The sequence below is a fragment of the Petaurus breviceps genome, unplaced genomic scaffold (assembly GCF_028583685.1).
Source record: "Petaurus breviceps papuanus isolate PSGF00001 unplaced genomic scaffold, PetGlider_PUasm1.0 567, whole genome shotgun sequence".
NCBI classification, from domain to species: Eukaryota; Metazoa; Chordata; class Mammalia; order Diprotodontia; family Petauridae; genus Petaurus; species Petaurus breviceps.
Window position 1 is genome coordinate 7,564,123 of NW_027186383.1, and position 13,362 is coordinate 7,577,484.

The 13,362-nt window shown below is 43.9% G+C and overlaps 1 protein-coding gene across 1 annotated transcript in view; it reads left to right on the top strand.

Annotated features, from left to right (window-relative positions):
* Positions 1–545: 545 nt before the first annotated feature.
* LOC138173241 (zinc finger protein 84-like) overlaps positions 546–13,362 on the top strand; it is a 21,397-nt gene continuing 8,580 nt past the window's right edge. The window contains 4 exon segments of the mRNA XM_069103199.1: positions 546–782; positions 1,476–1,534; positions 4,041–4,167; positions 6,428–6,523. Coding sequence (XP_068959300.1) covers positions 740–782; positions 1,476–1,534; positions 4,041–4,167; positions 6,428–6,523 — 325 coding nt within the window. The 5' untranslated portion in view covers positions 546–739.

A 13,362-nucleotide genomic window follows, 5' to 3' on the forward strand; every position in this document is an offset into this window, starting at 1 on the left:
GCAACGCTGCGCTTTTTAAATATGATATTTCTCAATTGAATAAATTTCATTACTCCCTTATTTTTGTGTCCAAGATCTGTGACTATCTCAGAAAGCGCTGAATTGCAGTGTGTTGGTTTGCGGACATGCATGCATTGAGATGAATGTGTAAGCATGACAACATGGTGTGTTGAGGGTCTTTGGGTAAGTTTAAACGTATTTGGGGAAAGGGGAACGATAATCTTGCGGCCCCCACGTCCCAGTGCACAGCCCTCCTGACTCTGCGGTGGCCTCGGTAGTCGATCACCACATGGTTGTTGACCCATCCATTTCTCCAACGATAGGAGGCATTAAAGGTTTCTTCTGTAATGAAATATTACATCCCAGTCCTTGTGTCTAGGGGCTGTGGATGGCTTAGAAAACCCTGTGTGATTCCTTGCTTCCTCCTGCTCAAATAGCCCCTCTGGGCTCAGCTGGCAGCAGCAGAGCTACAGGGTCCAGCTGGGGATGGGGATCTGAGCATGAAGGGCCCATTTAAAGTGACCTTGCTTTACCTTTCCCAGGCCTCAGCTGTCCTGGAAGGTGAAGGGTGTAGAAGACACTTACAGGAAAAGCAGCCCTCCCCCCCAGGGGGCAACTCCCACCCTGAGATCTTCCCCTGAGGCTTAAGGAGCAGCCCCAGGCCCTGGAGATGGGGCAGTGACTCCAGGCAGAGAAACTTTGGAACAAGGACTGAGCAGGGAGAGCCCAGCCAGGACAAATGACCATGGAGGAGCTGGTGCTGGTGCCAGAAGAGAGAGGAGGTGAGCATCTCAGAAGAGTTGGAGGGAAAAATGCCACCTGCCCAGTGTGGGAGGCAGGGGTAGCTGCCTCAAGGGACAGCTGGTAAGAAAAGGTCCAAGAGGGAGGAAGAATGAGGACAGCATTGACCCTCATGTTAAATTCCTTCCTCTCCTCTCTCTCTATTAGTACAGGCCATTATCTGACCCAGGCCCACCAGCACTCCCTGGCATGGGAGGTATTTTCATTCATTTAGGTGATTAAACCATCAGTCACTGCCCTGGTGAGGGCAGGGTACACGTGCCATGCACTTAGACAAAACTCAGCCTCTGGATACTTTCCAGTAGTAATTGGTACCTGACTGACAGTATAGGAACAGGTATCGATCAGCAGAGTCAAAATCACATGGAAACCGAGGCCACTAAACCATACACAACAGGGGCACACATCGACTTAGAAAACCCCGCAGGTTTCATGTTTATTTGTTCATCAATTTCTTTTGTTAAGTCTTTCCCAGTTTTATTCTGGCTTGGGCTTCACTCAGTTGCATTGTGGGCTACATGAGACCTTTGTTGGGTGACACCTTTGATCTAGAGGGTGGGATTGACAGAGGAGAGGGGCTGGGACGTAAGGGAGTCTAGGGGGTCAATGAAGGCTTTGATTAGGAGCTGTAAGGCAGGCTTCACCACCCCCATGATTCCTTTCTCCTTGTCCAGCTCAGCCTGCACAACATGAGGAGGGAATGAATTCTGGATTCCTGACAGTGAGGATTCAGGTGAGTTTGAGTTCTTTGGGTGTCCCATGTTGTGCCATATAGTCTTGGTGTAACATTTCTTTCCATAATCTTCAATGTTCTCAGTTCACCCAAGTCTCGTCCAGGCTCCTGAGCCTCAGTGATTCTCCTCCAGAATCCTCTCTGGCTGTCTTGATCCCTGGCACATAGAAGGTAAATCCATAGATCTGGAAAGTCTCCATAATATGAAACAGCAAATTTTAGAACAAATTATATAATTTGAAAACCAGTTGTCTTTGATTGTAGCAGCATCTGAATGATGGGACTTAAATATTTAAATGTGTGTCCAAAAGTTGGACTAGTTGACTCAGCCTTCGTGTCAGCATAATGAGGTTCTCACTATGTGCCAGACTTTGTGGGTGCAGGGATGCAGGTCTGGGATATTCTGTTCAGTTTGCTGCCCGATTTTTTGGCAGTGCCATTGATAGCCAGGAGAGTGCTAAGGTTATAGAAGTTGACTTGGTTGACCTGACAACAAAATTAATATTTTGGATGAGCTCCTGATTATTTATATCAAGCCAAGTTTCAAAGGAGACTGTTTGCTACTGTCATGGAAACTCTCCTGCCCAGGGCCCATCATAAAAAAGGATTATCTGGAGGTTTTCCAAATGCTTTTGTGTGTGTGTGTCTGTCATTGATAGGGTTTCCTTCAGACCATACACACTGGGAAGAATGCCTATTGCCCAGACTGTGATAGCCAGTTGTATGGACTGGTTATAGTTGGTCTGTAAGTTCATATATTTTGTTCAAACTGGACCCAAATCAACCAGTGGAAGTCAGTGGACTAAAGTGGAAATTATGTAGTTCTTTAACTTACACAAGATTTTGCCTGAAACAAAAGCATTACCCTTGTTTTTCTGGTAATAAAGCAAAGAATGCCACCCGGGTGTAATGCGAATGTAAATTTTAAAGATCTTCCCTCCCCCTAGGCTATAGTGCACCAGAAGCCTGGGGAGGGAGGCTTGTTTTTCAGAAGATACTTTTTGATTGGCCAGTGGGTCAAAAAGGTTGTTACATTCTCTGAGCCAGGAGAAGGCTATATAAGCCCTGATGTGTAGCTTTGTTTTGGGACTCACTTTGAGCAGTGTTCTGTGATTTGATCTGAATTCTGGGAAGCCGATGTTGAGAGTCCCCCGGCTTTGAAAAACCCAGAATGTGGAAACCCAGATGTTGACTGGGTATGGATGTAATGGTTGGACAGTTTGGAAATCTGTCTACTTGATGTTTCTGTCTTGATAATTATGCCTGTATACTTTGAGGTTCAGGGTGCTGACCTTTTCTCCTGAACAAGGTAAACGATATATGTCTGACTGATTAAAGTAAGCTTGTTAACCCATTTTGAGTTGCTTTCCTTTAACAAAGCAGATCCAAGAACCTGTGGTAGCTGCAAACCCTGAGGAAGCTTGGGGTGCTTGCTGCTACACCGGGCACAAATGAGAAACAGAGAGGAAAGCCTCATGCATCCTGGTCGGCCTCCTTCTGCAAGTGTTTCTGGGAGGAGAGACACATTGGTCAGTTATACTTAGAAGACACGGATGGATTAGGACCTTTATAATTGGATAATAAGTAAATAAAGCAGGTCCCAAGTGCTCTCTGCTGTGCTTACACTGGGGATGCAAACAGAAGAGTAAGATAGGCCTGACTGTCATGGAGCTCACGTTTTAATGAGGGAGACAACATCTTTGCTAGTCAGAGAGAGAGAGGCCATGGTTCTTACGGTGCAGCAGCAAAGCCAGTAGGAAGGCCTCTTCTTTAATGCCATTTCCACTCATGAAATCATATCCCCTTCTGATTTGGAGCCATGTGTCTGCATCTCCTCTGGGACTGGGGACACTGAGACAGAAGCATTGCCATCCCCAAGACACTTCCTAAGGGTTCCGGATCCTGAACCATCTCCAACCAGGGCCTGAGGGGAGATGATGGTCCAGGTGAAGGTCAGAGTACCATTGAAATGCTGGAGAAAAGCTCTCCCTTGAAACTTAGCACAATTCTCTGTATGTTATCTGTAGTTAATTAATGCCCTAACCTGAGAGACAACTCATTCCAGATTTCTGCAGGAGAGAGGGGTTGGTAACCTCAGAGTCCAAGCAGAATGCCATTCATGCTTAGAACTGGGGAGAACCCTTAGCCTTTCCTGGGATGTTGCTTCCCTTGTAAATGTGGACAGAATAAGTTGATTAGTAATGGAAAGCTATGGCTATAATGCTCAAAATTTTATTTGGAGTGTGATTGCCAGTATTCCTATTGAGTATGGAGTGGAGGCTGATTCTGTGGTTTGGTTTAGGTCTCTAAGAGTAAAATGAATGCTTCTCTTGGGGCTGTGTGAAGAGAGGTTTTTGTCAAGATGAAATGGAGTACTCCAAGGAAGATAATGTAGATAGATAGATAGATATGCAGTATGGGGTCTAGTACAAGTTGAGGCACGTAAAAAAATTGAAAAATATCTGGACGCATGATCTTTGGCTCAGCATGACTGTGTTTGACTCAGGAATCCCTGACCTTCAGGGACGTGGCCGTGGACTTCACCCGGGAGGAGTGGAGACACCTGGAGCCTGCCCAGAGGGCCCTGTACAGGGATGTGACGTTGGAGACCTACAAGAACCTGGTCTTTGTGGGTGAGCGTGCCTGCCCCTTGTGACGCAGAGCCCATCCATGAGGGCATTGTTGCATTTTCCTTAATGTAGGTGGTGGGAGGTCTCCGAGGATCGGCTGAGTGTTGACTGGTTGTGCAAGAGTATTTAAGGTCATCATGGGAAGAGTCCCAGATCCTTTATGTCCAATAGATAGTGTTTGTTCTATGGACTCAGGTGAAACTATCCTAATGGGAATCCCAGAGTTTCCTTGTCCCAGCTCTCAGGCTGTAGAGGAAGTCTTCCCTCCCACTCTTCTCCTGGGCTCACTTTTCCTAGGTCTTTGCATCACTGGCTTTTACTCTCCCCACATTGAAAGTCCCATGAGGCAGAGGGGGTTAAAACCATGTTTGCACTGAGCTCAGTATCTGTCCCAGCATAGCCCTCTGTCTGTGTTATTCAGTCGTTAGTCTGACTTTGTGCGACACCATGGACTTTGTGCATGAGGTTTTCTTGGCAGAGATACTGGAATGGTTTGCCATTTCCCTCCACAGTGTGCCCACATTTGACAAATGAAAAACTAAGACAAACAGGTTAAGTGACTTGCCTAGGGTCACCCAGCTAGTAAGTGTCTGAGACTGGATTTGAACCCGTGTCTTCCTGACTCCAGGCCTGGCACTCTCTCCACAGACTGCACCACCCAATTGCCCCTCTTCTGTCTATAGGAAGGCGTAAACTTTCTGATTGATATTTGTTAAGTTAGAGGAAGTTCAGAGGTGAGACCACATCTGTCTTGTGGCTTCAGAAGCTACAAGGACTTTCTCCCAACTCTAGAATCAGTCACAGAATTCGTGGTCTTTAGAGCCCTTTCCAGCCTCACTCCAAACTCCCTTTCCAGGCCTAGTACACATTCCTGCTTTGGCTACTCCAGGGTCCAGTTGGTCAGCTGGTTAGTAAACATTTATGAAGCACCTACTATGTGACTGTCTTACTTCCTATCCTCCCCCAGTACAACCACCTTCTCTCTCTCTCCATCCCTTTGTGTAACTTAGTTTGGGGGCCACCTCCTTAGGGAAGCCCTTCCACACCCCCTGCTACCAGTGCCTCAGGCCCCAAATTACCTTGGGTTTCCTTAACCTATTTTTTATTTATACATATGTTGTTTTCTTCCATTGAATGAAAGCTGCTTGTTGGCATGCATTCTTGTCTTCTTGTCTTTACATCAGCGTTGCCTGTTCTAGTATCTGGTTCATGTTAGTATCATGTTCTAGTATCATGTTCATGTTCTGGTGCTTGTTAGGCCCCTGTCAGTTGATCACACCCCTGAATCAGCTGAGATCTGGGAAAAGCTCTTAATTTCTTCTCAGAAAGTGGCTCCGGTGACCCAGGTTTCTTTCTGAGCATAGTTTAATCTGTGACTCATGCTCACTGCTCTGTAAGTCTGTCCAGTGATACAGATCCCACACCATCCTGTGTGACCGGTCTGTGCACAATTTGTCATGCACTCCCTGCGTGTGCTGTGTGGGGTCCCTTCCCAACGTGCTGGAGCCCCCTCCCTTTCGCTTTACATGCGTGTGGTGCTTGGGCTGTCTGTCTGCTGCCTCTCACCCACAGGGCCTGCCTGGCTCTCCTCGTCATGCACTTCCTCAGGACATACCTCATCCCCATCTGTGACTTCCCATTGGCTGTGTGTCGCGGCTTGTTCAGACCCTCCATTAATGAGCCTCTTTGTTGCCCTCTGCGTGATATTCATGTTTAGTTCTTTCTAGATCATCTTATTCCACCTGTTACAATGATGTTGGTTGGTGTTAAAAAGAATGAGTCCACCTCGGGGCTCTTGAAGAGAACTTAGCCATTCCCCGAAGGCTCTCCCGCTCCCTCCATAGGTGTTCACCACTGTGAGAGTGGGTGCTGAGGTCCTGCCTCAGTGGAGAACACAGTGCCAAAGGCATCGAGCCCTAGAACAGCCTTCTGGAAGAGGTCAGTGAGCACCCTCAAGTGGTCTGGCCTTTGCATCCACAGAGGAAAAAACAAGCAGAAAAAGGATGTCTGTTGTCCCTATTATGATATACTTTTGGATGGCAGCCTATAGATCTTGTCTGTCCCTATGGACAGACAGTCAGTATAGATGGAAAAGGTCTTGGGCCCGGCGTCATGACCCATCTTCCTCCCTGAGAATACACAGCTCAAAAAGCCTTTGTACCACCCATTGGGCTTTCTTAGCCCCTGCTTTTCCCTGAAGAGAATTGAATTCCCAGGTACCTTTCTGTCCCCATCAGTTTCTCATTTATCTCCCACTGTTTAGGAATTCCTGTTTGTACACTGGATGTGATCTCCCTTTTGGAGGGAGGAGAAGCACTGCGAAGGTCCGAGGGAGAAGGACACAGAGGCCTTTGTCTGGGTGAGTCACTGCTTGCAGCCTCTCCCTTGATCCATTCTGTGGTCCCACGTTTGTAGTGGCAGCACTTAGTCCCACAGTATTGGGGGTTTTTCTGTTGTTGTTATGGCTTTTTTGCTTTCCAGAAAAGACTACAGCATTTCATAGTTTTACTGCTTGGATAATATCATGCTTACATCTCCACAATCCACTGGCATCATGCTCTCTAATTTTCCTGTGAATTTAGCGGCTTTTATGTTGTAGCTTTAGGATGTTTTCATCTGAAGTTTGTCCTTGTTGGAGCATTTGAGCAACCTTCTTGTGGCTCTTGCTAATTTGTGTTCCTTTCAAAATGTTTTTGAAATTTTTAGACATGTAGCTGCTTTTTCCTCACCGTAATTTTTTTCCTATAAATTTATTTTCGATCCTGAATTTCACAAATGCCAATAAACATGAACATATCCATATCTGAAGAGCAGAAGAATATGAAAGTGTGAGTCCCAGCATGTTCAGTCCTTGGTTTCAGAACTCTGCGGCTCGTGCTTTCCGAGCCTCCTTCTGTGCCCTTTGCATTTTAATTCTCCATTAGCAAAGGCTTTTCTTCTATGCCTTTCTTGGGCATCACTGCCCCTCCTCCCCAAGAAAAAGATCTCCTCTTTCGTAACACACAATTGTACTCAAGTAAAACACACGTTGGTCATGTCTGAAAATGGATGTCATTCTGTGCCTTGAACCTTACCTTCATTTCCTTTTTTTAGTACATTTGGTTTATTCTACACTTAAACACCAAAAAAAAGAAAACGTTCCCATCTGCAAAGTAGAACCCAAAAAGATGTTTGCATATAAAACCACAGATGTCTCCCTCATAGAATGTGCTTTAACAACAACAGCAGCAGCTGTCATTTTTATAGTGCATGCTATGGACCAGGCACTGTGTGAAGTGCCATATAGTTATTCTCACAACAACCCTGAGAGGAAGTTGCTGTTAGTATCTCCATTTTACAGATGAGGAAACTGAGGCAAGCAGCAGTTAAACAGCTTGCCTGGGCTCACACAGCCAGTAAATGTCTGAGGTCCTCCTGACTCAAGACCCAGTGCTCTGTCCCCTGCACCGCCTGGCTGCTTTTTAAAAGATATGTTAAAAATTTAATATACTCCTGGGTTCTCTTTCTTGTCTTTGGCTCCTTTTGGACATCTTCTGTCCTCTTTTGTTCATTTTCTTTTAGATGCTGCAGTGACCCATGTTGCCTTTTTTTTTTTTGGCTACCACCACTGCCGCTCCCTTTCCCCAATCCAAATACAAAGAAGAAAACACCAACAAATAAGCTTAGTGAACCAAAACAAATCCACATTGTCCACATCTGCAAATGTACCTCCCATCCTTTGCCTGAGCCAGTCACTTCTCTATTAGTAGTTACCATCAGTCCTCTGGAGTTGTGGGGGTCATGGCTTTGATCAGAATTCTTATATCTTTGAGGTTTCACTTTATTTTTTATAACACCAGTTCTCATTTTTTTGTATCATGGATCCCTTTGGTAGTCTACTGTGGCCTATGAACCCATACCCACTCTAATGTTTAAATGCATAGATATATAGGATTACAAAGGAAATAAATTATTTTAAAGTAGTTATCAAAATATTAAAACAAGTATTTCAAAATTATTTTCTATACCGTGTTTCTAACTTTTTCTCCTGGTTCTACTCATTTCACTCTGCATTAGTTCATATATTGATTTTGTTTGTGTAAAACTTTTTATCTACTCCTTTACCTGCTTCCTATTTGGTTATGAACTTTTGCCCTGTCTGTAGGTGCAGGAGATATTTTTCTTTCCTTGTTCCCCTAATTTGTTTATGCTATGACATCTTAAATCTATGTCATGTATGCATTTGTGGTGTGAGATGTTGGTCTGTGCCTAATTTCTGACTACAGTCCCTTTCAGTTGCATCTTTCAGTCAGTGACTGCTTTTAGCCTCTCACATGTTCCATTCATTTTTGCAAATTGCAAGGTCTGGATTGGTAGAAGTTTAAAAATGATTATAACTTTTATCCTACTTCCTTCCTTCCCTCTTCCCCCAACAAACCATAGCCTGGTTTCTTTTTTTCTCTGAAGATATACTATCTTAATTGGCTTATAATTTTTTAATGACTTAATTTTCATCTTTTACACATGTATTTTTCATTTTTCTATAATCAGTGTTTCCATGATTACTTTGTTTTCTTGAAAAGATAATAATACATCACTTTTACAGAATCACAAAAGTTTGGAGTTAGATGGAACCTTAGTGACTATCTAGTACCCCATATCTGATCAGAATACCTTCTACAATGTAAGTGAGAGGTGACCATGTAGCTTGTATTTGAAGACTTTTAGTGAGAAGAAACCCACCACTTCCCAAGGTAGCTTGTTCAGTTTGGAGAAAGCTCTGTTTATTAGGAAGTGTGTTAACCTTAATTTGCTTCTTAAATCACCTGATTCTGTCCTTTGGGACAGGTCAGTATGATTCCTCTTCCTTAGGAGATCCCTTCAGATGATTGGCCTGGGGCAAGATCCTTAGCCTCTCTGAATCTGGGGAAATGCATGTTTTGGGGGAGGCCTTCTCCAGACTGTGTTTCCACTGGTTTCAGCTGACCCTCGTGGAGGCATCCAGAGCCATTCATCGTTCTGGCTGGCCTCCTTTGGATGTTCTCCAGTTTATCAATAACCCTGTTATACTTAAACAGAACACAGACTTCCAGATGCGCTTGATCCAGGCAAGGCTGAACTTTTGGGTTCTCTACACTGACTCTCTTTTAACCTAAGATCGTATTTGTTCTATTGGCCGCCATGGATAGTGCTTTGCTTAGGCTGAGTTAGCTTCCATGTGGCTAAAATCACTGCACCTTTTTCAGATGAGCTGCAATTTAGTCATCTTCCTATATTTTATCTTTGCGGAGATAAGTTTCTGGATTGAAATATGGGACTTTATATTTATCAATATTGTATTTTTATTAGTTTCTAACCCATTGATTTGCCATTTTAGGATCTCTTTGGATCCTGACTCATCTATTTTGTTAGATATCCCTCAAAGTTTTACATTAGTTGCAAATTACACTGGCTAGGAATGTGATTTCATTCAAGCTATTGATCATTTTTTTTAAATGAGGCCCTGTTTCAGTGAAAATGACACTTGTTATCTGTGAAAATTGAAAATTGATATCCTGCTTTGTTTTATATTATTTTAATAGAGGTTAGTCAGCTTATTATGAATTAATAATGAACAATCCACTGTGTATTGGTCGCCCCCCTCATAGAGTGAGTTTGAACTCCCTTAAGCCTGTAATTTCAGTTGCCTATTGTGAAATTTGAAAATTGGTAGTACATGATTAATTATTGATTGAGAATTATAGCTAATTAGTATAAGTAATCAAATTTTTCTTCCTGGATACTTGTAATATTTTCTCCTTGATCTGGGAACTCTGGAACCTGGCTATAATATTCTTAGGAATTTTCTTTTGGGGATCTTTTTCAGGAGGTAATCGGTGCATTCGTTCAACCTCTATTTTGCCCTCTGGTTCTAAAACATCAGGGCAATTTTCCTTGAGAATTTCTTGAAGGATGATTTCTAGGTTCTTTTTTTGATCATGGCATTCAGGTAGTCCAATAATTTTTAAATTATCTCTCCTGGATCTATTTTCCAGGTCAGTGGTTTTTCCCATGAGATATTTCACATTGCCTTTTGTTTTTTCATTTGTTTGGATCTGTTTAATAGTATCTTGATTTCTTATAAAGTCACTAGCTTCCATATGCTCCAATCTAATTCTGAAGGAATGATTCTCTTCAGTGAGCTTTTGAGATTCTTTTTCCATCTGGCAAATTCGCCTTTTTAAGGCTTTCTTCTCCTCATTGGCTTTTTGAGCCTCTTTTGCCATTTGAGTTAGTCTATTTTTTAAGGTGTTATTTTCTTCAGTCAGGTTGTTGACTCTCATAATTTTCTTCTATCATTCTCAGTTTTCTTCCCAGTTTTTCCTCCACTACTCTTCCTTCTTAAGCTCCTCCATGGCCTGTAAGCATCTTTTGATGGAAGCTTTTGGTGCAGGAGTTATGACTTTGCTGTCTTCCTCCCGTTCCATGCCCCAATCCTTTTTTGTCCCCAAAAAAGGAATCCAAAGTCATATTGCTGTGCTTTCCTTGCTTCCTTTGCTTGCTCATGTTGCCACTCAATTACTTGACTTTTGAGTTTTTTTTCCCACAGTAGAACTCTGCTACCAGAGAGGGGAGCTTTGTCCCAAATGGCTGGGGTTTTCTCAGCTGCTGGTGCTATTAGTTTTCTGCCCTCTCTGAAACTTCCACACACTCTGGCACATTGGTAATATACCTGAGAACCTCCACTCCAGACAGTGATCCAGATCCAAGCAGGTTAAAGCAAGAGCGATTGGCGGAGCCAAGATGGCAGAGTAGAAGCACGACCCTCCCACGGCTCCGGCTTCCACCCTCCCCAATCCATGTAAAAAGGGGACTCTAAACAAACTTTGGAGCTGCAGAACCCACAAAATGACACAGAGAAGCTAACCTCCCGCTGAGAACAGCCCAGCAGGCCGGCAGGAATCGGCCAGCGCAACCCTCTGGGAGCCGAGCCCAGCACCACGGCGAGGCTTTAGCCCCAGGGCGGGCCTGACCAGCCGCCAGCCAGAGGGACTCCAGATCAGCAGCAGCTGTGGCCGTTTCCAGATTTATCAATACATAGATGCGAAGGACAAGGTGAGAGGCCAGTGCAGTCTGGACTTTGGGACCCAGTAAGTGGGAGTGCGTGGCTTTTACCCCCGGGGCGAGAAACCGCTGAGACGCCAGCACAGCCTGCCAGTGCCGCGTGGCGGCTTCAGCTCCTGGCCTGCAGAGTGTAGGGGGACCAAGCACCAGTCTGAGGGGTCATCGCTCTTGCTTTAACCTGCTTGGATCTGGATTGCAGTCTAGAGTGGAGGTCCTGGGGTGTGTGTCCAGCTTGCCAGAGCGTGTGGAGACCTCAGAGAGGGCACCCATCTAATACCTCCAGCAGCTGAGAAAACCCCAGCGTTTGGGACGAAAACTCCCCTGTCTGGTGGCAGAGTCCTACTGTGGCAAAAAGCCCAAAAGTCAAATCATTGAGTGGCAAAATGAACAGGCAAAGGAAACAAAGCAGACAGAAGATTCCAACATTACACTCCTATTTTGGGGATAAGAAGGAGCAAGGCATGGAACAGGAGGAAATCAGTGAAGTCAGAACTCCTGCACCAAAAGCTTCAAAGGAAAATACAATCTGGTTACAGGCCATAGAGGACCTTAAGAAGCAGATAAGAGAAGTGGAGGAAAAATTGGGAAGAGAAATGAGAACAATGCAAGAAAATTATGAAATTAGAGTCAACAGCCTGACTGAAGAAAATAATACCTTAAAAAACAGACTGACTCAAATGGCAAAGGAGGCTCAAAAAGGCAATGAGGAGAAGAATGCCTTAAAAAGCTGAATTTGCCCCATGGAAAAAGAATCTCAAAAGCTCACTGAGGAGAATCATTGCTTCAGAATTAGATTGGAGCAAATGGAAGCTAATGACTTTATGAGAAATCAAGGTGCTGTTAAACAGATCCAAACAAATGAAAGAATAGAAAGCAATGTGAAATATCTCATGGGAAAACCACTGACCTGGAAAATAGATCCAGGAGAGATAATTTAAAAATTATTGGACTGCCTGAGAGCCATGACCAAAGTAAGAGGCTGGAAAGCATCCTCCAGGAAGTTCTCAAAGAAAACTGCCCTGATGTTTTAGAACGAGAGGGCAAAATAGAGGTTGAAAGAATCCATCGATCACCTCCTGAAAAAGATCCCAAAAAGAAAACTCCTAGGAATATTATAGCCAGGTTCCAGAATTCCCAGATTAAGGAGAGAATATTACAAGCAGCCAGGAAGAAACAATTTGAATATTGTGGAAACACAATCAGGATAACCCAGGATCTGGCAGCTTCTACACTGAGGGATCGAAGGGCCTGGAATGTGATATTCCGGAGGTCAAGGGAGCTGGGATTAAAACCAAGAGTCACCTACCCAGCAAAACTGAGTATCATGTTTCAGGGGAAAATATGGTCATTCAGTGGAATACAGGACTTTCAAGCATTCTTGCTAAAAAAACCAGAGTTGAATAGAAAATTTGACATTCAGATACAAGAAGCAAGAGAAACATGAGAAGGTAAACAGGGAAAAGAAATCATAAGGAACTTATCAAAGTTGAACTATTTTTTTTTTAAAGCAATCAGGGTTGAGTGGCTTGCTCGGGGTTGTACGGCCAGTTGTTGTTTCTGGGTGTGGTGCTGAGTGTCTGGGCCTGGATTTGATCCAGGTTGTCCCGGCACTGGGGCCAGTGCTCTTGCTTGCTGAGCCACCTGGCCAAAGTTGAACTATTAACATTCCTACATGGAAAAACAATAATTGTAACTTATGAAACTTTTCTCAGTAGTTGAAGGGATTAGAAATATGTGTATGTATGTATATATATATGTCTTTATAAGAAGGTATGTGGGCATATGAATACATATGTGAATGTGTGTATATACGTTTACAGGTATACATAGATAGAGGGCATGGGACCAATTTAACAGGAAGGGATGATACTTAAAAGGTGAAATTAAGAGGTGAGAGGAATATAATGAGAGGAGATGGGGAGAGACAGAGTGGGGCAACTATCTCATACAGAAGAGGCAAGGGAAAATGGTTACAATGGAGGGGAAGAATAGGAAGGCAAAAGGGAATGGGTCAACCTTATTCCTATTGAATCTGGCTTGAGGAGGGAGGGAAATACACACTAAATAGGGGATCTCACCCTCCAGGAGAATAGGGGGGCAAGGGGATGTGAGGGG